This window comes from Hakea prostrata, chromosome 3, assembly GCF_041222555.1.
Source record: "Hakea prostrata isolate BN-2017 chromosome 3, UWA_Hpros_2, whole genome shotgun sequence".
In the NCBI taxonomy this organism is placed as follows: domain Eukaryota; kingdom Viridiplantae; phylum Streptophyta; class Magnoliopsida; order Proteales; family Proteaceae; genus Hakea; species Hakea prostrata.
Window position 1 is genome coordinate 5,740,181 of NC_142602.1, and position 27,624 is coordinate 5,767,804.

At 38.0% G+C, this 27,624-nt stretch overlaps 2 protein-coding genes across 3 annotated transcripts; both read left to right on the top strand.

Annotated features, from left to right (window-relative positions):
- The first annotated feature begins 1,286 nt into the window (after positions 1-1,286).
- Positions 1,287-3,893, top strand: TCP15 (TCP family transcription factor). Its single transcript, XM_089148437.1, has one exon. It carries the CDS (start codon positions 1,302-1,304, stop codon positions 2,451-2,453), a length of 1,152 nt encoding a protein of 383 aa, XP_089004563.1. The 5' UTR covers positions 1,287-1,301; the 3' UTR covers positions 2,454-3,893.
- Positions 3,894-7,603: 3,710 nt separating this feature from the next.
- LOC149020327 (transcription factor bHLH47-like) lies at positions 7,604-13,786 on the top strand. Of its 2 annotated transcripts, XM_089148438.1 has the most exons (5): positions 7,604-7,901; positions 8,441-8,580; positions 10,761-10,879; positions 11,363-11,490; positions 12,764-13,782. In XM_089148438.1, the coding sequence occupies exons 2-5, from the start codon at positions 8,510-8,512 to the stop codon at positions 13,175-13,177; spliced, it is 732 nt and encodes a 243-aa protein (XP_089004564.1). In that variant the 5' UTR covers positions 7,604-7,901; positions 8,441-8,509; the 3' UTR covers positions 13,178-13,782. The 2 variants fall into 2 exon arrangements, with proteins under 2 accessions (XP_089004564.1, XP_089004565.1); XM_089148439.1 differs by lacking the exon at positions 7,604-7,901 and having other exon boundaries at positions 8,500-8,580; positions 12,764-13,786.
- Positions 13,787-27,624: the final 13,838 nt, after the last annotated feature.

Below are 27,624 nucleotides of genomic sequence, written 5' to 3' on the forward strand. Positions count from 1 at the left end.
TGGTGGAGAAATGTGACAAAAACACAGTATAAGTAGAAAATTTCAACTCTTTCACTTGAGTCTCATAATTTTAACTTTCTTTTCTCTTAGAAACAAATCATCTCTAAAGAACATCAAAATAATTTTTTTACTTTTTTTATGAGTATTCTTATATATAAAAAATTATCATGTGCTATATTAATTTGACATCACATGTTGGGAATCTTTAAGAATGAAGCGATCCATCAAGATTAAGACCTGAGATGATGATGATAAGTCCAGCAGAACAGTGTCAAGTGTACGCATCATCTCACCTAGACCAATGAAGTCCATATTAATTAAAAGCTAGCTGTAGTAAGACACATAATTCCTAACCCCTAACCAAGGGGGGGAGAACTCAGAACCGTATTTATTTGTAAATTCCAACCAGGGTCAAGATGCAAAGGCAATGGGCAGGGAGCCAAAGGAGAGATGTAATGATTACTTAAATGAAATGGGACCCACTTGATCATCTTTTCTTTCCAAGTCTCTCGATTTTTTGACTTGGGATCGGGTCCCACCCTGGCCACCACTTGTCTTTACGGATTGAATGATAAAGAGCACCGCACGTGGAGTCTGAACCAAGGGATTGTCCAACCACAATAAAAGGATGCCAAGATTTAAAAAAAATTAAATAAATAAAAATTTCATTTTGTGAGAAACAAATGCCCTTCATTGTCTCTGCTTTTTTCACTTAATTTTTAAAAAAATATATTACCAGATAATTTTAAAAGAATTTCGTCTCTCATTCATTTTATCATTATTTAGAGATAGATTCTGCCTGTAATATGAGTAAAGAAGTGTGCCCAGAACAAACAAGTTTGAAATTTTAAATATTTAATTAAAAATATAAATTTAGGAAAAAAAATTTAAAGTTTTTAGTAAAGCGATTTTTTCTCCAAAAATTTGCTTTTGGAAGCCCACCGTATAATTCCCACTCATTATATTTGTTGCTTAAAGCTTGCCCTCTTCCCTCCCTTATCCTTTCTCTCTAGACTCTACGGAGAAACCATCCCAAACCAATCTGCCTCTCTCGCTCTCTCTCTCTCTCTATCTCTCTCACGAACGTGAAATCAATCGCAGTCCAAGAGAGAGCAGAAGCGCCACTGTCTCCCCCACCATCACCACCACCACCACCATCAAGAGAGAAAAGAAGGGGAAAAAAATAGAGAAAAGAGACCCACATCAGCACATGTAATTTGAATCGAAAGGGTCATCTACAGTTTGCTCCATTCATCACCCAGATGTGCTAAGAAAGCATAGACTAATCTTTTTATCTGATCATGGAAGGAGAAAATGGGATCCGAAGACCCAACTTTCCATTACAGTTGCTAGAGAAGAAGGAAGACGAAGACGTGTGTTCAAGCTCAGGTTATCCATCTCTAGCCATATCAGCGGAGATTAATTCCACTAGTCTCCAAGTCCAAAGAGCTGAGCCACCAAAGAAACCTCCACCAAAGCGAACATCCACCAAAGATCGACACACCAAGGTCGACGGCCGGGGACGTCGCATTCGCATGCCGGCCACTTGTGCGGCTCGTGTCTTTCAGCTAACTCGAGAGCTAGGGCACAAATCCGACGGTGAAACCATCGAATGGCTCCTACAACAAGCGGAGCCGGCGGTGATCGCCGCCACCGGAACGGGCACTATTCCAGCCAATTTCACGTCCTTAAACATCTCCCTTCGGAGTTCCGGTTCTAGCATGTCGGCACCATCTCAGCTTAGAACTTCTTACTTCAATCAAAATTTTGCGGCGGCAACTCAACATCAAAGGTTGAGAAGCGAATGGGAACGAAGCATTGAAGATTCACAGCGTCGAATTCTATTCCCAGAGAACACTTCCTCCTCTCTTCTCAGTTTTAACACAAACGATGTGAACCCTAACATGTTACATGCTACAAAGCAGGAGCTTCGTGACCCTTGTCTAGACATGTCGTCGGAAGACACCGAGATGGGTATCGGCGGCAGAAAGCGTCGGCAGGAGCAGGATGCTTGTCAACAACAAATGGGTAGCTACTTGTTGCAATCAACTTCATCTGGTCCAATTCAGGCAAGTCATTCTCAGATTCCGGGGACTTTCTGGATGGTTACTAACCCTAACAACCAAAGCATGAGTGCTACTGATCCTGTATGGACATTTCCTTCCATGAGTAACACTAGTATGTATAGAGGATCGATGTCCAGTGGGCTACATTTCATGAATTTTCCAACCCCCATGGCTCTCTTGCCTAGCCAGCAGTTTGTTTCAGGCATTGGTGGAAGTGGTGGTTCTGAGAGCCACTTGGGTATGCTTGCTTCATTTAATGCCTATCGCTCTTTGTCCGGTGGCGGCGGCGGGGACAGCAGTGGTGCTTCTGACCCTCAGGCGAGTGGTTCTAATCAGCATCATCAAGGAGGGAATGACCGACCTGATTCAACCAGTCACCATTCCTAGATGATGATCAGATTTGAACATGTATGGCTTGAATTTTGAATTTTTTTTTCTTCTTTTTCTCTCTTCCTTGATCAAGAATCTTTTTAATATATTTTGAAACTGAGTTCGATTTTCCCATTTTTTTGGGCCCCCTGCATCATCTTATGTTTGTGTGAGTACTGAGTAGCAAGGATTTAGGGTTTGAGAAGACACAGATTCTTAAGATGGGTGTTGGCAGCTGTTTTACTTTCATTACTGTCTTTGAGCTGTTACTAAAAGAAAATCTTATTAATTATATATTGACTGTTTTGCAGTTTTGGCTTGTAAAACTCTAATCGTTCTGTGAGAAACCTCAGTAACTCTCTCATGCATGCTATCCCAAGCTTCATTTTCAACTCGCAATTGCGGTTAAAAAAACTAAAGCGTACCCCACATTCATAAACATGACTGAAGTTCATTCCTGCATTCTCTCTCTCTCAAAACTGTCTCTGTGTTGTGGGAGATAGCATTGAATTTTGCATATTTATGTTATGCAATAGTTAGTTAATCAGTGTTGCATATAAGTACTGATCCAGCAAACACTGGTTCCGATTTGATTCTTCAAATCTCTCCCATGCATCTGACGTTACAGCAACTGCGATTTAGGTAATACCAGGGAAAGTGGGTCCAGCCCATTTACTATGATGTTGGGACCCGTAACACATCAGTTTCAGGTGGTGAGCCCCATTTGAATGCTACTACGTACATTGACATTGTCATCACTGGCTAAGAAGGGAAGATCATTCGTCGTCCTCCTCCTCTTCCTATATGTTTGGTATTGCAAAACTGCGAATTGAAGGCTACAGTATATATTGATCATGAGTGTTCTTAGCCCTACACGTGGCCCAGGGCACATCAAATTGGAAAATCATTTAGGTGGGCCATTTTCATAAATTATGCTGATCCAGGCCTTCTATGATCTATAATTGCTTGTTTCTACGAAACCCAGGTTAATATTCTATAGAAATGTTCTTCTCAAGAGGATGGGCAGCAAGTTTATTTAGATGCTGAGGTGAGTGTTCTTGAGAGTCTAGCCTGTAAACTATACTAAAAATAGATTTTTCAGGTTCAAGGTCTTAATTACTTTCATCAGAGAACACATGCACTGAAGCATTATATTATCTGCAGAAGCAAGGTTTGCAGTTAGAGATAAGGTTCTTTAATTACCCTTAGAGCTAGCCTTTGAAGTTACAGTTGTAAGTGCTATTGATATATAAAGTTCTAGGCGAAGCATGCCCAATTCTACCCTCAAGGATCTTTTTTGTATCTCTAAAACCAGCCTCCTTAGACAAACGTATCTTCTTATGCTAATATTAGAACAGACAGATCTCTAAAGGTGGGGTAGATGAATCGGTCAATAAGGAATAAATGGGCATGTGAAACCATGTTAGAGACATATATATACCGGAATAATGGTACTACAATGACCCATCATTCCCTTCCTGAATTTTCTTTTCCTTTTCTATTGCCTATTGACTTATTATGGTTCTTGATTATAAACCAAAAAGATCCAGAATTGATTGGAATTTGGATAAAAAAAATAAAGCATGAATTGGGCAGGTGACCAGATTTGTGAAATGTCATAATACCACATTTCTAGCTCTGCCATTTTGGTGATACCTGCATATGCCTTTGGTTACAAAGGTGTTTTACTGGAAAAAGAAAAGACCCTTGTGATTCAAAGATGGAGCTACTTGTTGCTTTTCTGTGTCCTTTCTCAATAATCCATGTAGATTTCACTTTCTTTTCCTAGGAAATGAAATGCATTAACATGCCCTCAACATTAATGGAAATAAGAAATTAACAGTCCAATAAGCCAATCATACAACTGAACAGAAGGATTTACTGGGGTTACAACTGTTAATCCTCAAACCTCTCTCAGATATATTGGAGAGGGAAAAAAGAAACCTGGCCTGAACATCTATGCTTCAGTTGATGACACGGGTGGCTTTTGGTGTCATGAATTGGTATTTAATAATTTGAAAGCAACACAGCACATATGCGGCTGGCCTTAGTGAGTCTGAATCATTTCTATATGGTTTGTTATTTAGGTTTTAGAGCTTTACTGTGACAAGTTCCAGTTGAATTTTTCTGATTATTTTGAATCACTCAGGTCTTGGGATTTGAGTTGAAGCACCATAAAATAAGGGGAATGTTGGGTATCAAGACTGACCCATAACCCCAAGTTGTACTAAACCCAACGCAATCCATTGACATACATTAAACAATTAGCTACTTTAATCATGGCACTTACAGAGATATATAGAACCTTCGCCCATAAGACTCCAACCTCTTCACTTTTTCTTTCTAAAATTAAGATAAATAATAAGCATTGAATCATATAATCCCAGGTACATTAGTAAAGAAGAATGATGGGAGAGCCAACTCATGAGCTGGAGAGTTGATCTTTTATTATTTAGATCCATTGGAGAGACATTCCTCTTTGCAAGTGTTGGAACTCAGATGCTTTCTTTGTGTTGGAATTTAGTAAATTAGATGTTCAGACGACAATGATTCTAGTCCAGCTATGAGTTGCAGAACCTGTTCTAACACATCTAATAAATCCCACCAGATGCTATATATAAAAATCAATGAGAAGCAAGAACATCTCAAGGATCACTGTCACACGTTCACTTTATTTTGTTTAAAAGGAAAGAATCTTGAGAGTGGTTCCTTGGTAGCTTTTTTAAGTAATGAAAGGGCTGATTGATGGCTGCAAGTAATTACATGAGAAGTAGAGAGTAGTGGACGTGATAGTGGGAGACAAAGAAGATTCAAGGGTCAACGATTTAATCAAGTTGAGAGGTCTCAGCATGGTGTGGACTGTGGCCCACGAACTGATGACCTTGTCTGAGATAGAATATTCAGGGAGTCCAAAACATCATTGATAGCTTAAGGCCCACTTGGCCTGAAACTCAGCCCATATATGTCGATAGTTGGGCTGGCAAAATCTTCCTTTTGGGTCATGACTCATGGGTCATGGGTGAGGTGTCAATGTGCCGAAGAGTTTGGAAGGTTTGCTTCATTTAAAAAGTACAAATTTATTTCACCTGGAATGATTTTTTTTGTAACAGTGGTTAAATTTTTTTTAATAAAATAATCTTCTTTCTTTCCCTATTTCTTTTTTCTTCACGAAACTGTAACAAAGTATTCAAATACGCAAGAGAGAAGTTATTTCTTGGGAAAAAAAAACTGAAAATTTCATTCAACATAATGCATCCAAAGATTAGTTCTTGGAAGCGTTGCTTCATGCATATGGATGTTGTCATTTCAAGTTAATATATATTCACACACTTAATCAAAAGACAAAGAGATTGGTTTTCTATAAATGGTCATGCATCATGTGGAGGATCAAATCGGAACTTAGGAAGTTATTATCAAAAGCTTACAGCTTTGGTGTAAGAAAAATCAGCATTTCAAACATCAATGCTAGAAAAAATAATAAGAAAATAAATAATATTCTAAATTTGAAACTACACATTATTCCCAAAATAGATTAAAAATAATATAGTTACAAGTAATATTTTTTTTCTTCAGTAAAATAATTTATATATAATCAAAAAGTTATAAATAAAAATAAAATAAAATAAATAAAAAATAAAAAAAGATGTAAGTGTGGATCCCATGATGTATTACTTGAAGAGGATATGAAAACAAACGGGAAGAAAATTAACATAGCTATTTTATCGTTTTCATTATAATACCACATAACACGTCATATTGATATTGATTTTTTTGGGTGCAATATTGATATTGATCTGATTACCCAAAAGTGTGTCGATATTTTATGTGTATTTATGTGTTTGTATTATAGTTATTTATTTCCAAATTCGAAAATTATTCAGATGGAGAATTATTCTGAACGAACAAAGTCAATTTTTATATTCGGTCAACAAAGTAGTAAAAAAAGCGTACAAATTAAAATTCGGATTCAGATTCGAATTCGAGAATTATTTGTGTGCTAAAATAAAAATTAGATAAAAAATTTGGAACTTTAGATTAAGAAAATATTGAAGAAACTCAAAGTAGGAGTAGAATTATAGAGGTAAGAGGGAAGTTAATATACTTAGAATCTTGTGTATGGTTAAAAAAAATAAGTTTAAGAGAAATTAATTATAAAAATAATCAAAAGACAGTTATTTTTTAAACTAACACAATTAATACTCAAAAGCCCAAATTAACCATCACCCCCCCCCCCCCCCCCCCCCCCCCCCCCCCCCCCCCCCCCCCCCCCCTCTCTTTTTTTATTTATATTTATTTTTATTTACCGACCTTAGAGTTTTCTGATTCCAGGATCTCTGAAACTAACATTGAAACTCACCTGTAGCGATATTATTGGGCAAATATTAATAGAAATTTCGACAAAGTTTGTTGTTTCTCGGGTTCACCAGGAAGCGAAATGGCGAACTTCATTGAAAAATTGCACTCTGCTCTTACCTAAAAAAAAAATCATTTATTTCATTGGGGAAAAAAAGAGGCGTCAAGGGTTGTTCCACCCTAATATAAAAATAAGACTAAAAGATTTTATTTTCTTGCCTTTTGGCCAACTTACTCGTGTTTTGACTACATTTTCAATGGTAGTTTTTTTGTTGTTTTAATATGTAATTTAAATATGGGAGGGGTATTTAAACCGTTGATGAGGCATTAGATCTTACCAAGCGAGCAACCTCTCCAAGTTAGATTAAACAAAATATTCTATATTAGAGGAGTGAGATGCGCTCTATGTCGAAGTGGTGGGGCCGAGTGGCCGACTATGTATTTCATATTGCATGCGTGGCATAGTGAGGGCGGATGTATATATATGTATTATATATGAAATACGAGAAAAGTGTCAATGCAGGGTTGGTTGAATACTAAAGATCCATATTTCTCAATGGAGAAGTCTTGGGGAGTGCCAGCGGGTTTGTTGAGTACTAAAGATCCATATTCAATTCGGGGGAGCTGTTAAAAAAGCACTAGTACAAAAAAAAAAAAAAAAAAAAAAGGAAAAAAGAAAAAAGAAAGAAAGAAAAGAGAATTCCTGCACGGTCGGAAAAATTTTTTGCCATATGGCACGTGTAGGGCAAGCGAACGAAGACCTTTTATGGGTTGTAGTAATTGGTAATTAACATGGTCACGTTGAAGAAACAAGAAAATGTTCTGATGGCTTGTGTGTCTGTCGGGGTTGGATGCTTGTAACTGGCGGGTGCTCGCCACACGCACCGCGTGGAATGGGAACTGAAGCCCACAATTTTTCTGTAGACCCGCAGACGGACCCAAACGCGACCAAGATGGTATGAAAAATCCCATTTTTTTTTTTCTCTAATGTAAGAAATCATGTTTGTCAAATATCTGGTTACTTCGGCTACAAGCGCTCCTTCCATTTCTTTTCCCACTTCAGGGTTATCCTGTTCTTGCCTTGGTTCACCCCTCGTATTGCAGATACCGAAGGTAAGTTTGCCCTAATTCTCCACTTTCCTGTGCTTCTCTATACAAGTTTTTTTTGGCGATTTTTCTGCTTCCTTTGTTTTAGTAGTAGTGTTTTTTCATCCAAAAAAGATTTACATTTTTACTTGTTATTAATATTTTGGTTCGGAATAGGTTCCGTTAAAGGAATTCTTCTGTGTCGTAAGATATTCTCTCCATTTAGAGGTGTAATCAAAGAGAATTTCATTCTGACGAAAACCTCCCTTCGGACCCCTGTTATAGATCTTAGCTAGATATATCTTCCTACGGGTAATTCAAATTTTAATGTTTGATATTGATTTTAGTCTGACAAAAAGATTTTTGGTCAAAGTTAAGATTTTCTGCTATTGAAATTCAATTCTAGTATAGAATTATAATATGACTCGTAGTCTAGCATTGAATTGAGTTTAGTTGAAGCTTCTGGTTTCTCCTTTGACAGTGAACTTGATATTTTTCAAGGTAATCCGTTAAATTGACGTTAGATGATGCTTATTTTTTGAACTTCTGTTGTTGGATTTTACCAGGAAAATATCCTGTTGTTACTTTGCCGACCATCTTTGAATAAGCTTGGGACTTGATATAAGGACTTAAGCATGGTCCCTGAGGTTCATATTCCAATGGCTAAGCAGGTCAAAGCGGCTGCAGCAGATAAACCAGTTGGCAGGTCAGCCTCTTTTTTCTTTAGGTTTTTGTGTGTACATCCTAATCAGATGGTATAAGATCAGGAAAGTATTTTGAAGGTGGAATACAATCATTTTAATTGACAGCGTCTTTTGATTGATTGGTTTTGTTTAAGTATTGTAAAAATTATGTAAACAGACCATGGGTTGAAAGTGTTGGAAAACTTATGTAAATGCACAAGGGGTTGAAACTATGATAGTTTCTATCATGGTGGATTAACAGTAACCTCTCAATGCAATCCATGGTTTTGTCAATAAAAATTATCCATAAAAAAGAAAGCAAATGTATTCAAGAGAAAAGGATTGGGCAGGATATGTTAGCATCTCTGTTCATATGGTCTCTTCCTCAGTCCTCACATGGAATGAGCTCTCCACTTCTCTGTTGGACGTGATCAAACCTCCCCAAGAGAGCTTCTCGAAGCATATGAAATTAGGCTCCTTTCTGATTAAAGATGTGGAAATGGGGAACATATTGCTTACAAGATTAAAGGAGTTTATGCTAAATGGACCAGTGCTTTATTAGTTTTCTGTGATTAAAACATTCCATTATACTCTGAAGGAAAACCTTGTAGGGATAGTCAAATGATCAATAATTATATGGAGCTAAGTGTTGGGTGAGAAAGAAAGAACAGATGACTAAAATATTTGTAGTTGAAATGAGGATGTTGACATGGTGAGAGGCTAGGTTGGCTTTCATAGAGAACAAGCTGAATGAGAATTGTTTGATGAGTTTATAGTATTTTCAATGGAGTCCATTGGACGCATGGTAAGGAAGAGTTATTGTTTGCAGATTAGAGGAGCTAAAAGAACTAGAGGTAGGCCAAAGGTTATGAATGCATTAGGTTTAACCAGTTATTTATCTCTTAAGAGAATTCATGTGAGCTCAATTAATTGGGAAAAGGATTAGTGAAGCTATCCCAGGTTCCAAAACTCTTATATTTGAATGTCTATGGGCCCACAGACAACAAATAACTTGATTCTTAAAGAATAGGGGTAATCCCTAAATAAATGGAAATTTAGAAGTCTATTAATGAAAATTAAGAAAATAGGGGCAAAATGTGCATCAAAATTAAAAAACAAGGGATGCATTTGGAAGCATAAATGGAGGTGGAAAAAACAAAGCAAAAGCTGAGAACAAAATTTTAATTTTTTTTTTTCTGTGAATAACAGGATATATAATTAGAGGCAAATAGAATAAGAATGGGGTTTTGTCTTTCCACGATAAGACTGAGTACAACCCTAATTAACTCTAAGCATAGGAACTTTCTCAAATCGTTTCAAATCAATTGAATTTTTAGGATTAGATTCTGAATCCCTCTTAGCAGAAAGAGACAATAGCCCTACAAAGTCAAAACAAAGCAATAATTTCCTCTAATTCAGATATAACTTGAAGTAGTTCTGCACTGATGATGCATTTCACACTAGATGATTATTTTGAGGTTGAGGACCCTGGGTTTTGGTAATTATTTTAAAGCTCCTAAGTTTCAGACCAAACTGTGAAGTCTCAAGTGACTTTTAACAGTTGGTGTTCAGTCCAAGAAAATTGCAAGTAGAAGGAAGAATAAGGTACAGGAATAATAATATGGAAAATAATGGGTGGAAGAAGAAAATACAGTCTGAATGGAAGAAGAAAATTCAGGGTAAGAACAGATTTGGAGGGTAGGTTCAACGAACACACCTGAAAATAGCGAGACTGTGCGCAGGATGAAAGAGAACGAAGATATAACCACCGGCTCTTCCCAGCAGCATAAATTCAAGTGAGTTCTTGACTTCTTTCAATTCCAGTCAACTTGGATATTGGGATTATACTGCAATTTAACTAAGAAAAGCTTCTTATTTTCTACAATTCTACCTATAGTAGAATCTGAAATCAGGTAAGAAACAACTTCACCGAAAGAAACAGACCAAGCCCATGGATCTGCTTCCTTAAAATAAAATATTGCCTGACTACTTCTCTTAACCCTTCTACGTTTAACTACATCATTATATTGAATTATATGAGATGAGGAGGTCTGTACATGCAATAGATTATTGTTATTATTATTTTCTGTTAGGGAAGCAGTTAAGGGATGCTGGACCCTGTAGTTATTTGTATTGTGCATGACTTTCAACTCCAGCTTTTATGTCATTTTCTTTGGTGCCCGAAATATCTCTCTTTGTGTAGGTTAACCTCCAACAAAAGGAACAGTGGAAAAGTTCCAAAGAAAATCCACAAGGCTGAGAGAGAGAAACTTAAACGTGACCATTTGAATGAGCTTTTCCTTGAGTTGGGCAATGCACTTGGTAACTTTTCCTCCCATTTATTATTATTATTACTTTTTGCAAATTTATAATATTCTTTGGTTCCACACATTTGTCTAGGACCATTAGGGATGATCTGAGTGCTTGTTTGATGTGTCACCTGCTCTATTAGGGTTGGTTTGGCATGCAATGTTGGGTTACGCATAGTTGTCGAAGCATTGCCTAGGCATCCATGTGCTTGCTGGAAGAGGTGCCTTACTTGTGTTTCCTTGATTACCCCCCCCCCCCACCGCGGCGGGGCCTGAGCTTGTTTCAGGTTACACCAGATCTTGGCTGTTTTTAAGGGCTTTGATGTATCCGAATCCTGTAGTTCTATTACCTTCTTCTGTTGTCACTTTTCCGTTTGAGATTCCATCATAAGAGCCTGCACTGCCCCAACCTAGTTTGTTGTATTGCCTGTCCATGTTCACGGATCATGGTTTGATTTGCTGATCATTGTGGTTTCAAACTACTACTATTTTACAGAACCAGCTCAGCAAAATAATGGCAAGGCTTCTGTGTTGGGTGAGGCTACTCGATTCCTGCGTGATCTGCTGGTTCAGGTTGAATGCCTTAAAAAGGAAAACACATCCCTGCTATCTGAATCACACTACGTAAGACTCTGAAACCTGTTCATGCTTTTTTCTTCATTGTTGTGCTATGTGATGCAGCAGAATCCTTTTTCAAGCTATTTTCTGTTTTTTTTGGTGTTTTACTGACTGGCCTCAAGTTTCAGTAACGCTTTCTCTCCTTACCCCTTATCTTTATTTTTCCCCCCTTAACAAATCAATTAGAGTTAAACCTACATGTGTAGTGTCGTACAGCAACATGAATCACAAAGATCCTATTATCAGGGGAATCAAGGATGGTACCAGGCACAAGGAGATCCTACCATTCAAACCACACCCCCCCCCCCCCCCAAAACTCCAAACCCACCCCCTCCCGGCGCACAAAAAAAAAAGGGCTACATATTTTCCACTTTTTGAAGGAACCTTTTTCTTCCCCCCTCTCCTCCTCTCACTTGTGATCTGTTGAAGGGTTTTGACTCTCCAGATAGATGCATATACTGCTGAGGCCCCCAAGTGCTAGAGATCAAGCATTTGATTGCCATGAATGCATCATCATCAACTATCAAACCTGGCCATCCTTTCCAGGAGAATGTATCTAATCCTTTAATTGCTGCTTTCAACTCAGCTTTATCAATCACATCGTTCTGCAAATGTTCCAGGAATGTCACCTTATTCTTTGTTTTGTTTTCAACAAAGTTATGGAATATGCTTAAGATTGTTTAAATGTATATCAGCTCATAGGTAACGTTTAATCTAGGAGGATGCTAATTCAATTCTAGAAATTGACTTTTGTCTTCTGTTCGTGTTTTTTCTCATTATCTTGTCCTTGAGTGACATAGCTGACAGAAAATTCTCAATCACAAGCACTGTGAGCACTTCAACCTCTTACCATCACACGTGTGCATGCACATACACCAGCAACCAACAAACACATTTTATGTGATTACAACACGTAGATATTCCTTTTGTCTTTTCATTTTTCCCCTCATAGGGGAGGTGTAAACTGATGGCAATGTGTCCCTCCCTCTTCCATGCATATGATATAATTATGTAACTAAATGGTAACCACACACCCAATGCAACAACTTGCAAAACTCCATCCACCAAACCACCTAGTCGCCTGGGGTGGAGTAGAAGAGGGGCTAAATTGCTCATTATCGCCATTACCACTTCACTGATTGAGTAGGCAGATACAATTATTTTATCTTTCTCCTACTGACAAAACATCTTCCATTAGCCGTGTTATTAGTTTTGGCTTTGATGGCATATTGTGCTGCTGTTTTTAACCTATTTTTTATTTTGACAATTGATGAAACAGGTCACCATTGAGAAGAATGAGCTGAGAGATGAGAATTCTGTCCTAGAAGCAGAGATTGAGAAGCTGCGGTCTGAGCTGCAGGATAGGGCACAAGTCAAACCCACTTGGGATGCAGCTCCAGCTCAATTGCAGCACAACAATGTAGAATCGCAGTTGCCAGAAGACAGTCTCGCATTGCCCATTGTAGACCCTACATTGCAGCAGTCATCGGTCGTTGGTCCAGTCTTTGTCATTCCATTTCAAGAGCGTCAAGGTTGCCCAGAGTCTGAGATTGCTACTACTCCCTTGAGGCCTCCCCCAAATGTGAGCAGACCACATGCTCGCTACCCAACCCCATCAGACTCTTGGCCATCGCAACTCCTTGTGAAACAGCCAGCTTCTGAGGATGACCAATCTAGACAATTTGACCAATAGCATAAGGGCCAAGGGTGGCCGTGTTCGAGGCCATTTGTAAGCTCGTGATGGACCCCATGGTCTGTTGAAGGGTTTTGGCTCTCCATATATCTGGATATACTGCTGAGGCCCCAAGGGCGACAGATCGAGCATTTGATTTCCATGAATGCATCATCATCAACTATCAAACCTGACCACCCTTTCCGGGAGAATGTATCTAATCCTTTAATTGCTGCTTTCAACTCAGCTTTATAAATTACATCGCTCTGCAAATATTCCAAGAATGTCACCTAGTTCTTTGTTTTGTCTTCAACAAAATTATGGAATATGCTTAAGATTGTTTAAATGTAAGATCAGCTCATAGGTAAGGTTTAATCCAGGAAGGTGCTAATTCAATTCTAAAAATTGACTTTTGTTTTGTTTTGTTCGTATTTTTTTCTCATTATCTTTGTCCTTGAGTGACATAGCGGACGGAAAATTTTCAACCACGGGCACAATGAGCACCTCAACCTCTTACCGTCACACGTGCGCATGCACATACACAAGCAACCAACAAACACATTTTATGTGATTACAACGTATGGATATTCCTTTTTCTTTTGATTTTTCCCTTCATAGGGGAGGTGTAAACTGATGGCAATATGTCGCTGCCTCTTCCATGCATATGATCATATATATACTTATATGTAACAAAATGGTAACTAAATACCCAATGCAAACAACTTGCAAAACTCCATCCACCAAACCACCTAGTCGCCCGGGGTGGGGTAGAAGAGGGGCTAAATTGCAAATCCGGATCATCACCACGGCTTTACCACCACAAAATCCGTGGGCTCTACAGCTGAAAAATATTTAAAAGAAAACTCTCATCACCCACCCCGGGCCCCTCTGTATTTTGGTGGAAAAGTGCTCGGGTCACAGATCGGACTCCTAAATTGCTCATTATCGCCATTACCACTTCACTGATTGAGTTGACAGGTACAATTATTTAATACTTCTCCAACTGACAAACATCTTCCATCAGCCGTGTTATTGGGTGATCACCTTTTGAAGAAGTAGCTCTTTTTTTTTCAAGTATATATATGTATTCAACTTCATTCATGAACTTAAAAAGAAATAAAGACACAAATACAAAAGATAAATGCATGAAAACATAAGGTTCGATTTGAACCAAGGAATGGGTCAAACCCAAACCCTTAGAATAATGGTCGTAACAACCACAATTAAACAATTAAGCACGACGAAAACACATTTACGAGACCATTAACACAAGACTCTAGCGCTAACAAAGCTTTCAAATCTACGGGAGATATTTCCGACTCCGGCGTAAAACCTTCAGACTTGCAGCGGAAACAACAGCCACGACAAGAACACATTGACGAGACCATCAACACAAGACTCTCGCACTAACAAAGCTTTCAGATTTACGGGAGATATTTCCGACTCCGGTGTAAAACCTTCAGACTTGAAGAAAGCACCAGCAGAACTCCGGCGTAAAACCTTCAGACTTGCAGCGGAAACAATAGCCATGACAAGAACACATTGACGAGACCATCAACACAAGACTCTCGCACTAACAAAGCTTTCAGATCTACGGGAGATATTTCCGACTCCGGCGTAAAACCTTCAGACTTGCAGCGGAAACAACAGCCATGACAAGAACACATTGACGAGACCATCAACACAAGACTCTCGCACTAACAAAGCTTTCAGATCTACGGGAGATATTTCCGACTCCGGCGTAAAACCTTCAGACTTGAAGAAAGCACCGAAACCAGAAACATGCCAAGACAAAAACCTTCGAGACCACAACACAAGACTCTCGCACACTTTCCGGAAACTAATGGAACAATAGCCATGACAAAAACACATTGACGAGACCATCAACACAAGACTCTCGCACTAACAAAGCTTTCGGATCTACGGGAGATATTTCCGACTCCGGCGTAAAACCTTCAGACTTGAAGAAAGCACCAGCAGAACTCCGTAAAACCTTCAGACTTGCAGCGGAAACAATACCCACGACAAAAACACATTGACGAGACCATCAACACAAGACTCTCGCACTAACAAAGCTTTCAGATCTACGGAAGATATTTCCGACTCCGGCGTAAAACCTTCAGACTTGAAGAAAGCACGCCACATGCAGCATCCTCGCATCTACAAGCCGGTCGAAGATATTTTTTTCTTTCTTTTCTTCTTTCCTTTTTCAAATAACCATGACAAAAACCCGATTGGGACTCAACACAAGACTCTGGAACAAAGAGAGACGAGAGGGGAGAACTGAGAAAACCAGATTTGCATCTACTGAACCTTTTTTTTTTTCTTTCCTTTTCAAAGAACTTCACGATGGGAAAGAGAGAAGAGAGAGACGGGGAGAATGAGAAACTGAGTGTTTTTTTTTCTTTCCTAAACAGGAACTTCACGAGAGAGAAGTGGAGAAGTGGAGAAGAGGGAGAGAGGTGGAAGATGGAAGAAATGGAGAATAGGAAGGGAAGAGAAACGAAAAGAGCGAGAGAGACAATGAGGGAAGATAAGGCGATGAGATAGTTCGGAAAACAGAGATCGAAGTGAAGAACTTCAAATCTTGTAGAGAAAAAGAGAAAACGACAAGAGAGACGATGAGGGAAGATAAGGTGATGAGAGAATTCGGAAAACATAGATCGAAGTGAAGAACTTCAGATCTGGTTTTTGAAACCAGAGAAAGAGAAGACAAAAAAGAAGGAAAAAAAATTCTGATCTAAAGTTCAGATGCGAGCGGAGGGAGGGGAAGAAGGTGAAAAGATGAGGAGAAGGTGGAGACGAGGAGAAAAGAGAAACCGACGCAGTCTCTCCGCCACAAACCGCGGGATGGTGGAGGGCGTTCAGCGTGGGCGGGAGGTAATATCTTGGGATTTTAAACGTTCAGTCCTTTTTTTCAAGTATATTCGGTATTGCTATCTTTTGTGACTAATATCTTGGGATTTACCCTCTCTTCAAGTTCAATTTGCTTTTGAAATTACTTTCCTCAAACAATCGTTTGTACAGCAATTATTTTACCCAAAAAAAAAAAAAAAAAAAAAAGTCTAAAAGTTTGTCCAGCAATTATATCGTTATCTGTCGCTTTCAATTTTCTCACTTCGAGGCAGACAACTAGACAAGTGGGTATTTTGAAAAAAGGAAAACATATTCCTACTGTTTCTCACTGTTTTTCGAAGAAAAATATGTTACATTATATATGTATGGATATTTTGATTCATTTTTTTTCTGTTTTCTCTACAAGAAATAACAGCACTCTAGCACATTTTTTGAACCTCATTATAGAAATATTATATCGAAAGTTGTGTCTTCAATGAAAAAGTATTTTTCTCCATTTTGGATTTAACTTGGAAGGGTGTTCTTATGGAGACAAATGTCTTTATGCAAAGTTCCTTTTTAGAATTAGAATTTTCAGGTGAAATCTTGCAAACTCAGTAGCTATAGAATATATGAGACAACACAGGCGTCTTATCTAAAGCTCAGTAAGAAGAGGATGACCCACATTAAGACAAGTAGCCCCACCTCCCTACCGGAAGAGTATGCTTTGAAGAATCTCAGTACTGTAGATTATCTTAGTAAGTTTGACTGTCTGTTAAACCAGTCATTTCAATTTTCAACCAAGCAAATGCCCAGCAATATGATGTAATTTTGAAAACCCTCTATTTAATTTATGTTATACTCGTATATCGATGTGAAGAGGTAAATAAAGCCACCTACTCGTATATCGATGTGAATAAAGCCAGAAGTGAAATCGATCAGTAGAAGAATAAATGAGAAAATTCCAACGCCTGCAGTTCTGTTGAACACGGTCCAACTTCACCATGATTTGCATAACAGAATATAGACAACACAGGTGTCCAAAGGCTCCGAACGAAGAGGACCCAACTCCCTGACCCACCACCTCACCTCAGAAAGGGAGTTCTCTACTTCTTCTCTGGCTCTCCTTCGATCGCGAAAAAGCGAGCATGTCCAAGACCAACGAAGATATTTATCTCGCACATTCATACTTATTAGGTTTCTTCTTTTTTGACCTACCTAGGCTAGGCTTGGCAACGTTGTTGTAACTTGTAAAGAGAGAAAACCGCCACTAAATCTTAGATTTCCACCATTCAGCCATTTTCGAATGGTGCTTCATCAGTCTTCTGTTGGACGTAAACGATTTTATATGTGGGTTTCTATCAGAGGGAGAAAATTGGGAGTGCTAGCTTTACTGAGTTTCTCAAGCTACTGATGGTTGCAGAGTGCAAAAGGCTCTGCTAAAAAAAATAAAAATAAAAAAAATCTCTTGAGACTATTGTGAGATCTTGCATGAATCTAAAATTTTAAATATCTCCATAGCTGTGGTTTTCTATTGTTTTGAATCTTCTAGTAGTCTTAAAAACCCAAATTTTTAAAAAAAAAAAAAAAAACTTTTAAAAAAAAAAAATTTAAATTTTTTTTTTTTTTTTTTTTTTTTTTTTTTTTATTATTTTTCTTTTTTAATTTTTAAAAAAAAAAAAAAAAACACAAAATTTTTTTTTTTTTTTTCAAAAAAAAATGATTTTTTTGAATAATACAATTTTGAGAGTCCACGAGCGATGGGCCATTGGCCTCGTGAAGGCTCCACCAATGGTGGGTTAAGTTTTGAAGTTTCCAATATAACCCTTAGCCTCTTAAGAGAGAAAAGGATTTTGTTTGATAAATAAAAGAGAGAGAAGATTTGGATTCCCACCACAACCGGATAATCCAACCCATATACGATTATCTTTCTTTCCGATGCAAGTGTAGTTGTCAAGAACCAGCCCTTGCGCTTTATAAATTTGGAGTCTTCCGCTTCTGTCTCATTTCTCGTCTCCTCTCTCGGACCAATATTAGGTCTATTTTTTACAAGGAAATGAATGGTGTGTGAGATATGTTCCAACATCACATCAAATCGTTGAAACTCATTTATAAGTCACATCAGTCAACTCTTTGATGTAATTTATAAATGAATTTCAATCATTTGATGTGATGTTAAAACACATGTCATATATCTAAAAGGAAATGGATGATCCTGATAAATTTCCCTCCTCCCTCTCTCTTTCCATCTCAATGTGGCTGCTCCAACAGCTAATATACATCCAGGTACTCCTCTCTCTCTTTCTGTCCCACACTCACCCTGCAACGTCCATGTATGTCTTTCGATCTCAAATTCTTTTGTGTGTTACTAAAGATAATGATAAGATGCTACATGTTTGCATGAGAAACGAAATGGAAGCATTTTTATGTGATCTCTTTAATTGTCTCTTTCAAAAGGAAATTGCTTTAATGTCAGTTACTTAATTACTTCTTCCTTTTCTTCAGTCCTTATGCATGTTCCTTTACCCTAAATCAAATCGGAAAACTGTGACTCAAGACGAACCCAGGAAGAGAAATGATGGACACAAATTCATGAACCTTAAAAACAAAATAAATTTACAAATCAGACACAAATTACAACTGCCAAATAATTCAGGAGTAGATTTTGTAGTTCAACACTGCAAGACTCAGCAATATAAAGGGAATCATAAAAGCCAAAGTTAAGTAAAATGGGGCATGACAACAGTCTTAATTAATAGCTAAAACTGTGTAAAAGTAGACCTCAAGACTATGGTTTATAACTAGAATAGGCCCTCCATGCCTTTTTTAAAACTCAACAACTGCAAATGCATGCATGCATGCCTTGGCTTACGATATATGGGGACTGCATATATAAGATTCGTTAATTTAAAAACCACCAGCCTCTGCTTCTCTCCTAGCTATCTCCTCTTCCTTCCTGGTACGAAAAAAGCACCGATTGCAAACTCGGAGCTGTAATTGTTGAAGAAGAAACGAATTAGTAAGTCTTGCTATCAAGTTTTTGAAGCAATTAATCAAATAAATTTGTTTGAATTGTTTTGAGATTACCCACCCCACAACCTTCAAGATGACGCCAGTGCTCATTTGTGAGGGTACGCCGACACATTCGGCAGGTCTCTTCATTCGGATGTCCCTGTTTTCGTCGTGCTCGTCTTCGCCCTCGAAATTGCCGTCGCCGCCGCAGCTGTGAAGTAGCTAGCAGCAGTGAAGCCTGTTTTTCAGCAAGTTGTTAGAAATGAAAGGAAATAGATTCATTCCTCCAAGATTTTCTCTCAAATCATAGTAATTAAAGTTAAAGAATTGAGAGATTTGATGGACCTTGTTGTTTCAACAAAACCGTATCAGTAAGAGTGAAAGACGGTGGCAATAGAGAAAGCAAAGAGGATAAAGTTGCAGAACATGCGTGTGGTTTCAGAATCGCAGAAGACCAAGCAAAGCAACTGGGGAGACAGAGAGAGATGTACCTGCTGGTCATGGGGAGCATTGAGAATTGCCTGCTGTTCATGGGGAGCTAAACGCTCTTCGCCTCCGTTGTGATGAGCCATCAGCTCTGTTGAGACGAGAATTAAATTAGATGACACTAGTTTATAAGGCCGCGGTTCTGATCAACTACCAAAATCCAGAGTACTAGTGTTCCAGTCACCTTGTCGATAGTAAATTAATATAAAGTACTCCTCTGGTAGAAAAGGATAAAACGGAAGAGGCAATTAGATTTCGCGCTTAATTCAAAAATCTTAAGAGGGTTTGTTTCTTTCTTTTCTTTTCTTGTTTTACTCAGAGACGTCCAAATGAAGAAAAGCAAAGGGCTCTACTCTATTTGCTGTTTCTGATTTTGAACAGATGTTCTCTGTTCTTTAGGGTGAGGTGAGGTGAGCTAATTGCTATTAGGGAGGGTCTTCTTTATGCTTTCCAAGCTGGAATTAAGCTCGCCATGTTGGAGAAGGACTGCTTAGAAGAGGAAGAAAAGCAAAACTAAATGATTAGCAATCAACGAAGCTTTAAGATTTACCAAAAAAAAGGAAGAAAAAGGCGGCTGGGAGCAATCTATAGATTCTATACGTACGATCCGATCTGGAAGAAAGCAAATCCACTTGGAGTCCAACAATCGATATCAACAGAGAGTCCTTTGATTTAACGAGGATGGCCCTCAAAGAATATCGAATGTATGTTCTCTATTCTTGCAATTTGACTTGTCCTTTTGGCTTAGAATAGGACTGGGTGTCTTATGTATAAATTTTAAGGGCAGTTTTGTTTTTCCAGTTTCATGTATATGGTTTATTCTTTTGGGGCCGGGTTTAGGAATACGATTCATTATGTTCCCTCTTTCTCTCTGTTCAGAAGTTCTTAGGGTTTGAGGTTTCGGTGCTTGTTGTTGCAGTTGGTTCAAGAGCTGATGAAGCATGGATGTTAAGAGGCTTGCTTGCTTCTGAAGGTGTGAGTGTCTCCTTGCTGTTGGTGTACTCGATTACCTTGAAAGGAAAAAATGGCTACTGTTGTTTAATCAGGTGCATACGTTCTGATTAGTATATCTTCTTCTTATTTAGTTCATGCTTGGAGTTATTGTTGGGTAGATCTCTTAGTGTTGTAAGTTGTAACCTCCTTCTCTAGCTATTGGATTATTGCATATTTAATGAATTATCAACTCATCCTTAGACGTAGATCAATTGACCGAACCAAGTAAAACGTTGGTGTCTTTTCTTTTCTTTATTTCTTTCTTGTCTCAATTCCGTTGCTATATAGGTGATATTGCTTAACACATGCATACTACGTACAATCATACAAAACTATATTCTTGTATTTCTCCTGAATCTTGACTAGTCAGCCCGAATAAGAATAGGAAAGAGAATGTGGCGGCCATGTCTTCCTCTACTCTAGCTTCCTCTCATTTTTTTCTCATTTTTGAATTGATAATTTGTTTTGGACAGTTGCCACAACTGGTAAATATAATTGTCTCAATAAAAAAAGATTTAGTAACATTTCTCAATCAAATTGAGAGAAGCCCTAAGGGAAGAAAAGTGGACTTTAACCAGTTATTTATAATATAAAAACAAGATATTTTTAAGAATTTTTTAGATTCATCTTTTTGTGAATGTTATTTTATTAGGTTGAGGGAGACAATCTCTTATATAAAATATAAGTTGAAAGAGTTTCTTATTTTAGATTGAAGTACATGACTATTAAATATTTAAATTCATCATATTTAAAAGATTTTCATCGTACTACCATCTACAGTTTTGAAAGTACATGAGTATTAAATTCAATCAAATCTAAAAGATTTCCATTCAAACCTTGTCTCTCACCTTCAGTTTATGGAAAGAATTGTTCTTGTTAGATGTAGAACTTGGGACCCCCAAAATTTATATGCAAGATGAGCCTATATGGTTTTTTTTTTTTCTTCGGGTATGAGCCTATTGGAGTGTTAATAACTCGACCCACTTACCCTAATAATTTATATCAATTAACATAGCTAGGAATTTAATTAAGAGTATTAATTACATTGTTTTTTTCGACACTCAAGAGTCCACTAAAGTACAATAGCACAACTAAATCGGTGGTCAACAACTTGAACTCAAACCTTTCAATCAGCTCTATTCAAAGTCAGTTATTGGATAAAAGGTTCGAACCATTCATGATTTTCTCAAAACTTCCTCTAAAGTTAATCTTGGTCTACCATTTGCTCTAGTAAGGCATTTAAATATAATTACAGCACCTCAAATGACTTCCTCATTACTTATTGTATCAATTTTCCGCCACTGTTTCATCATTCTTATTTCTTTCTTTTTATTTGATGGAGTCTAAATAAGACTCTCACATTTTTCCCCCTTGGTCAACAAGTCTAAGTGAGACTCTAGTTAAGTTAGTTATTATTATTTTTTTTTTGGTAATACTCTAGTTAAGTTATTAAGGTTAAAGGAAAAACATAATTAGAAATAGGGCAAGCGTCTAAATTCTTTAGATTTATTTAGTATGTAATCAGTAATCTTACCAAGTTTAGGTGAGGACTAGGCTAGGTTTAGGTGAAGAGAAGAAAAAGAATAGAGGAGAGAGAACTGAAAGGGACAAGAACAGAGAGAGAGAACAGAGAGACGAGAAGTGAAGAGGAGAGAGAACATAAATGCATTAAACATATACTGCTGAGGCCCCCAAGTGCTAGAGATCAAGCGGATCCACATCCTTTGTAATTCATTTCCATGCAATTCCCTACAATTTCCTCATAGGATTGTGCCACGTGGCATTTAAGTAATCCAACGGTTACCAACAAACTAGAGTTTAAATAAAATTCAAATTTAATTTAAATTAGGTAATCCAACGTGGATTGTGCCACGTGGCATTTATTTAAACTCTAGTTTGTTGGTAACCGTTGGATTACTTAAATGCCACGTGGTACAATCCTATGAGGAAATTGCAGGAAATTGCATAAAAAAGAATTACAGAGGATGTGAATCTAGATCAAGCAGTACTTGATTGCCATGAATGCATCATCATCATCAACTATCAAACCTGACCACACTTTCCAGGAGAATGTATCTAATCGTATATCGAACCCTCTATTTAATTTATGTTATACTCGTCGGATATAGATGTGAATGAGGTGAATAAAGCCACTATTCGTAATATCGATGTCAATGAGGGGAATAAAGCCAGAGGGGGTGAAAGTGAAAGTGAAACTCGATCAGTAGAAGAATAAATGAGAAAATTCCAACGCCAGTCCTGTTGAGCATTTCGGTTTTCCAACTTCACCATATTTCCAAAGGCTCTGAACGAAGAGGATCCAACACCCTGACCCCCCCACCACCACCACCACCACCGAAAAGGAGTTCGAGTTCTCTCGGCTTCCTCGCTTCCTCGCGGAAAAGTGAAAACCACCACCGAAAAGGAGTTCGAGTTCTCTCGGCTTCCTCGCGTCCAAATCCAACGAAGGGAGTTATCTTTTTACGCGAACGCGTAGGAAATCCAACGAAGGTAGCTGTCTTGTCTTGCACAGACATACTTATTAGGTGTCCTCTTTTTGGACCTACGTAGCTAGGAAAGGCTTGCCTAGGTAGGTTGTTGGGAAGAGAGAACAGAACACCGCCACTAAATCTTAAATTTCCACCATTCAGCCAATAAGAGAGAGCTGCCATATATAAGATTTAGAAAGAAGAAGAACAACCAGCCCCCACATGACCGTATGACACCGGATTTTTATTAGCGGCAGCCGCTGCTGCCAGCAGCTAGCGGCTGCGATCGCGCCACGTGTGCATATATGAATCTAATGGTTGTGATTAAAAGTGTAAAGACGTAAGTGTAAATATAGATTTTTTTATTTTACAAAATCTGAACAAATTGTTTGAAATTTACAAAACCAACTCCCTGTGTTCCGTCTGAGATAACTCGAGTTAGGGCTTTTTCATTCTCCCTCTTTCTTCTTCCTCTCTTCCTCCCCTCTTGTTCCACTTGCTGTGAAAAATTTGAAAGTTTGAAACACCGTCCCACAAAGGTCTGTAACTCTCCCTAAGAAAAGAATTCCTCACTCTCCATTTGGACTGGTAGCTTAGCTAAGCTCAACTCACCAGCAAGGAGGTTCTCTTCCCTGAATCTGCTGTGCTGCGAGCAGCATCTCTGGTTTCAGCGCTAGAGCTCTCTCTCTCTAAGCTCACACACACACTTCTCTCTCTGGTTCTTGGGTGAAGGAAGATATGGGAAAGAATGTAACAGAACCCGCTTGTCCATTAAATCAAGAAAAGAAAACACACCCACCCACTTACATACCACAGAGAAGTAGCAAAATTTTCTGTTGAAACTTGAAATAAGGGGAAAGATTTTTGGCTTTTGAATCCTTTCCATATCTCGTATCTGTTTCGCAGAAACGGTTTGTATTTCGATTTAAGGTTGCGGAACTGGTGATGGTTTGCAGGTGGGCACATAAACCCAGCAGTGACGTTCGGGGTGTTTCTAGTAAGGAAGGTGTTGCTGATCAGGGCGGTGTTGTACAGATACGGTGGAGGAACCAACTCAGTAAACCACGGGTATCTCAGTCGAGAACACAGGGAGTTGGTTTTGTAAATTTCAAACAATTTGGTTAGATTTTGTAAAATGAAAAAATCTATATTTACAGTTACATCCTTATACTTTGATTTACAATCATTAGATTGGTATCTACGGATGTGGCGCGATCGCAGCCGCTAGCTGCTGGCAGCAGCGGCTGCCGCTAATAAAAATCCGTATGACACCAGCCTTTTCAGCTCAGAGGTAGTCGGAAGGAAAACATAAAAAGCCTAACAGTGTTATTTACTTACTGTTCAGCACGTACGATTCCCAACAAAACTGAATAGAGAGAAAAGGACTTCTTTACCAAAAAAAAAAAAGAGAAAAGGACACTCTTTGATAAATTAAATACAGAAAGAGAAGGTTTAGATTATCCCCCACCATTGAGCAAATTTTCGACTTCTTTTTCTATACTTCACAACATTTTTATAAGACAAGACATTTTTATGATTTTTTTAGATTCATCTTTTTGTGAATGTCATATTTTATTAGTTTAGGGCCTTTAAGGGTGGCAATCTCTTATATTAAAGATTTTCATCTTACTACCATCTAAAGTTTTGAAAGTACATGAGCATTAAATTCAATCAAATCTAAAAGATTTCCATTCAAACCTTGTCTCTCACCTTTAGTTCTTGCTAGATATAGGACCAAGGACCCCCAAAATTTATATGCCACATGAGCCTATATGGTTTTTTTTTTCTTCTTTTCTTTTCTTTCTTCTTGTTCGGCTATGAGCCTATAGGAGTGTTAATCAACCGACCCACTTGCCCAAATAATTTATATCACTTGACATAGCTAGGAATTTAATTAAGAGTATTAATTACATTGTTTTTTCGACACTCAAGAGTCCACTAAAGTACAATAGCACAACTAAATCAATGGTCAACAACTTGAACTCTAACCTTTCAATCAGCTCTATTCAAAGTCAGTTATTGAATAAAAGGCTTGAACCATTCATGATTTTCTCAAAACTTCCTCTAAAGTTAATCTTGGTCTACCCTTTGCTCTAATAAGACATTTATATATAATTACAGCACCTCAAATGACTTCCTCATCACTTATCGTATAAATTTTTCGCCACTGTTTCATCACCCTTATTTCTTTCTTTCTATTTGATCGAATCCAAATAAGACTCACATTTTTTCCGCACTTGGTCAACAAGTCTAAGTGAGACTCTAGTTAAGTTATTTAGGTTAAAGGAAAAACATAATTTATAAATAGGGCAAATGAATATGATAGAAACATCATGTAAATTAGGATTCTCTCTTGTTACTACTATCTACCACGTACTCAAATGATATAGATTGGGAAACACACAAAGAGATTATCTAAGCTAGTATATAATTTTACCAGGTTTAGGTGAGGACTAAACCTAGGCTAGGCTTTTTGTAGGTGCTTTACCATATTGGTGTTTCATCTTCAACACTTGCAATTGTGTGTCATGTTTCTACAGAAAACTAAAAGGAAATGTAATGCCGTCTGCAATGGTCGAACCCCTGAGAAGCATGGATCTTTACCACTCAACCAACCCTGCATTGACGACATGTGGGTGGATTTTATTGTGAAAGATCTTTGAAAAGCAAATCGATGCATAAATAATTCACTGCATTTAGCCAAGTAGTGATCATGCCAAAGACATTTTTGGACTTATCAAAACAAGCGTAAGGCGCAAGTAAGCCCATTCTTGAAAAGGCCCAATTTGGCCCAAATATTTTGGGCTTATGTGGGCCACCCTAGGATGGGTTCGGTAACGAAATCCTAACAAAAAATTGTCTTTTCGATATCAATGCCACGTATTCTTATAATGTTTGTCAGCTCATCTCTTGGCAGAAGAACCGCCATTATAATTGATAGGGAGGTTTTGTACCCGACCGTCAGTTTAGGACCCGAGTGGGTCTAAACCGGATACGGGTCGGGTCCTTAGCCAAAAAGGTCACACGCGCTGGGCCTATATGGCAATACCACCTTGAATGGAAAGTCAATGGTGCAGACGATCCGACGGTTTGGTCCAGTCTTCGTCATTTCATTTCATGAGCGTATGTAAAAAAAAGGTTGCTCTGAGTCTGAGATTGGTTCTACTGATCCCTTGAGGCCTCGCCCAAACGTGAGAGCTCGCTACCCAACCCCATCAGACTCTTGGCCGTCGCGACTCCTTGTGAAACAGCCAGCAGCTTCTGAGGATGACCAATCTAGACAATTTGACCAATAGCAATAAGGGCCACCAAGGGTGGCCTGGCTTGCCCGTGTTCAAGGCAAATTTGTAAGCTCGTGATGGACCCCCATGGTCTGTTGGAAGTTGATGTAACATGTTTCGTTTGCATTCTGTTAGTTCAATATTTAATACGACTGTAGTCCCGAGTATGTATCAAGATCTTAACTTCTCCCCAATCCACCAAAAAAAACACTCTATCCACTCCACCAAAACCAAAATCAGGGACAAACCTCTTCTTTGTTTGTTTCCTTGGGACACCAAAGCCAACCTACTCCTCCGCCCCATACTTGTCCAGCTTTATGCACAAAATGACGCATGGGGCTGGCTTGAGAGCTTGCATGGCTGTAATTTTCTTCTGGGTGGTCATTCTGGTTTTGGATTTTCTTTCGCCATGGTGTAAAAAAATATGTTCTCTACTGGGTTTTGACCATGCGATTGAATGGTAGAACATCTCCTTTCAAGTTTCAAGTTTCAATTCGTTGTAAAAGTCGATCGGAATTGGTCATATCATCCTTTCACATAGGTACAACTAAGTTTATAGTAACAAAATAGCCCTCAGCATTTTCCATGTATGACTAATTTTCTCCTTTGACTCTAAGAAAATGGTTCGCTGGAAATTGCTTTAAATTTAGACATTTCATTAATATCCTTACCAAATTATCATGACAATTTAGTTGCAGGTGAAATTTTGTGATTCAGCTTGTGAGTTGTATTGATTCAATTAAAAAAAAAATAAAATCAGATGATTGCTCCATGATTATTCACTCATTGCTTTCTTATTTCAAAACTCTTACAAAAATCCACGTCTAGTTTAGACAAAGTATGGCTGATTAATCGCAAAAAGATGCAAGTTGACGGTTTTCTAAGAATTTATAACAAAATGCTCTAGCACCTCAAAACAGAGACATTTAAACATTGACAATTGGCATCTCACTTTGTTTTTTAAAGATAAAGACATCCCATAAGTTTAGACTTTTTTGGAAAACCTTAGACCAAATTGCTATTAAATACCATTAAAGCATGTTATTTTTTGTGAAAAAATTTGAAGAATTAATAAATCTTATCAGAAGGATAAATGAGACTATTCACCCTGTTATATATGAAGATATAATGGTGTTAGTAATTATACCACTAACCATTATATGAAACTTCTCTACCAAAAAAAAACCATTCTATCAAACTTGAGTCATATGTTTCTTGAAGGAATCCCCGGGCTATTTACTCAAATATTCTATATTTTTCTCTGGTTGGGCAAAAAAAAAAAGATAGTTTTCTCTTGCTTTTACCCTTCTGCCATGCCATGCCCTCCCGATTACTGGGTAGGTGAGATGCATAAAGAGTTTGATTTAGGGTG

Excerpts from the sequence above, each read along its gene's own strand:
- TCP15 (XM_089148437.1), top strand. The coding sequence starts at position 1,302 with ATGGAAGGAGAAAATGGGATCCGAAGACCCAACTTTCCATTACAGTTG.
- LOC149020327 (XM_089148438.1), top strand. The coding sequence starts at position 8,510 with ATGGTCCCTGAGGTTCATATTCCAATGGCTAAGCAGGTCAAAGCGGCT. Across the intron at positions 8,581-10,760 it reads GCAGATAAACCAGTTGGCAG|GTTAACCTCCAACAAAAGGA; the intron begins GTCAGCCTCTTT and ends CTCTTTGTGTAG. Across the intron at positions 10,880-11,362 it reads TGAGTTGGGCAATGCACTTG|AACCAGCTCAGCAAAATAAT; the intron begins GTAACTTTTCCT and ends ACTATTTTACAG.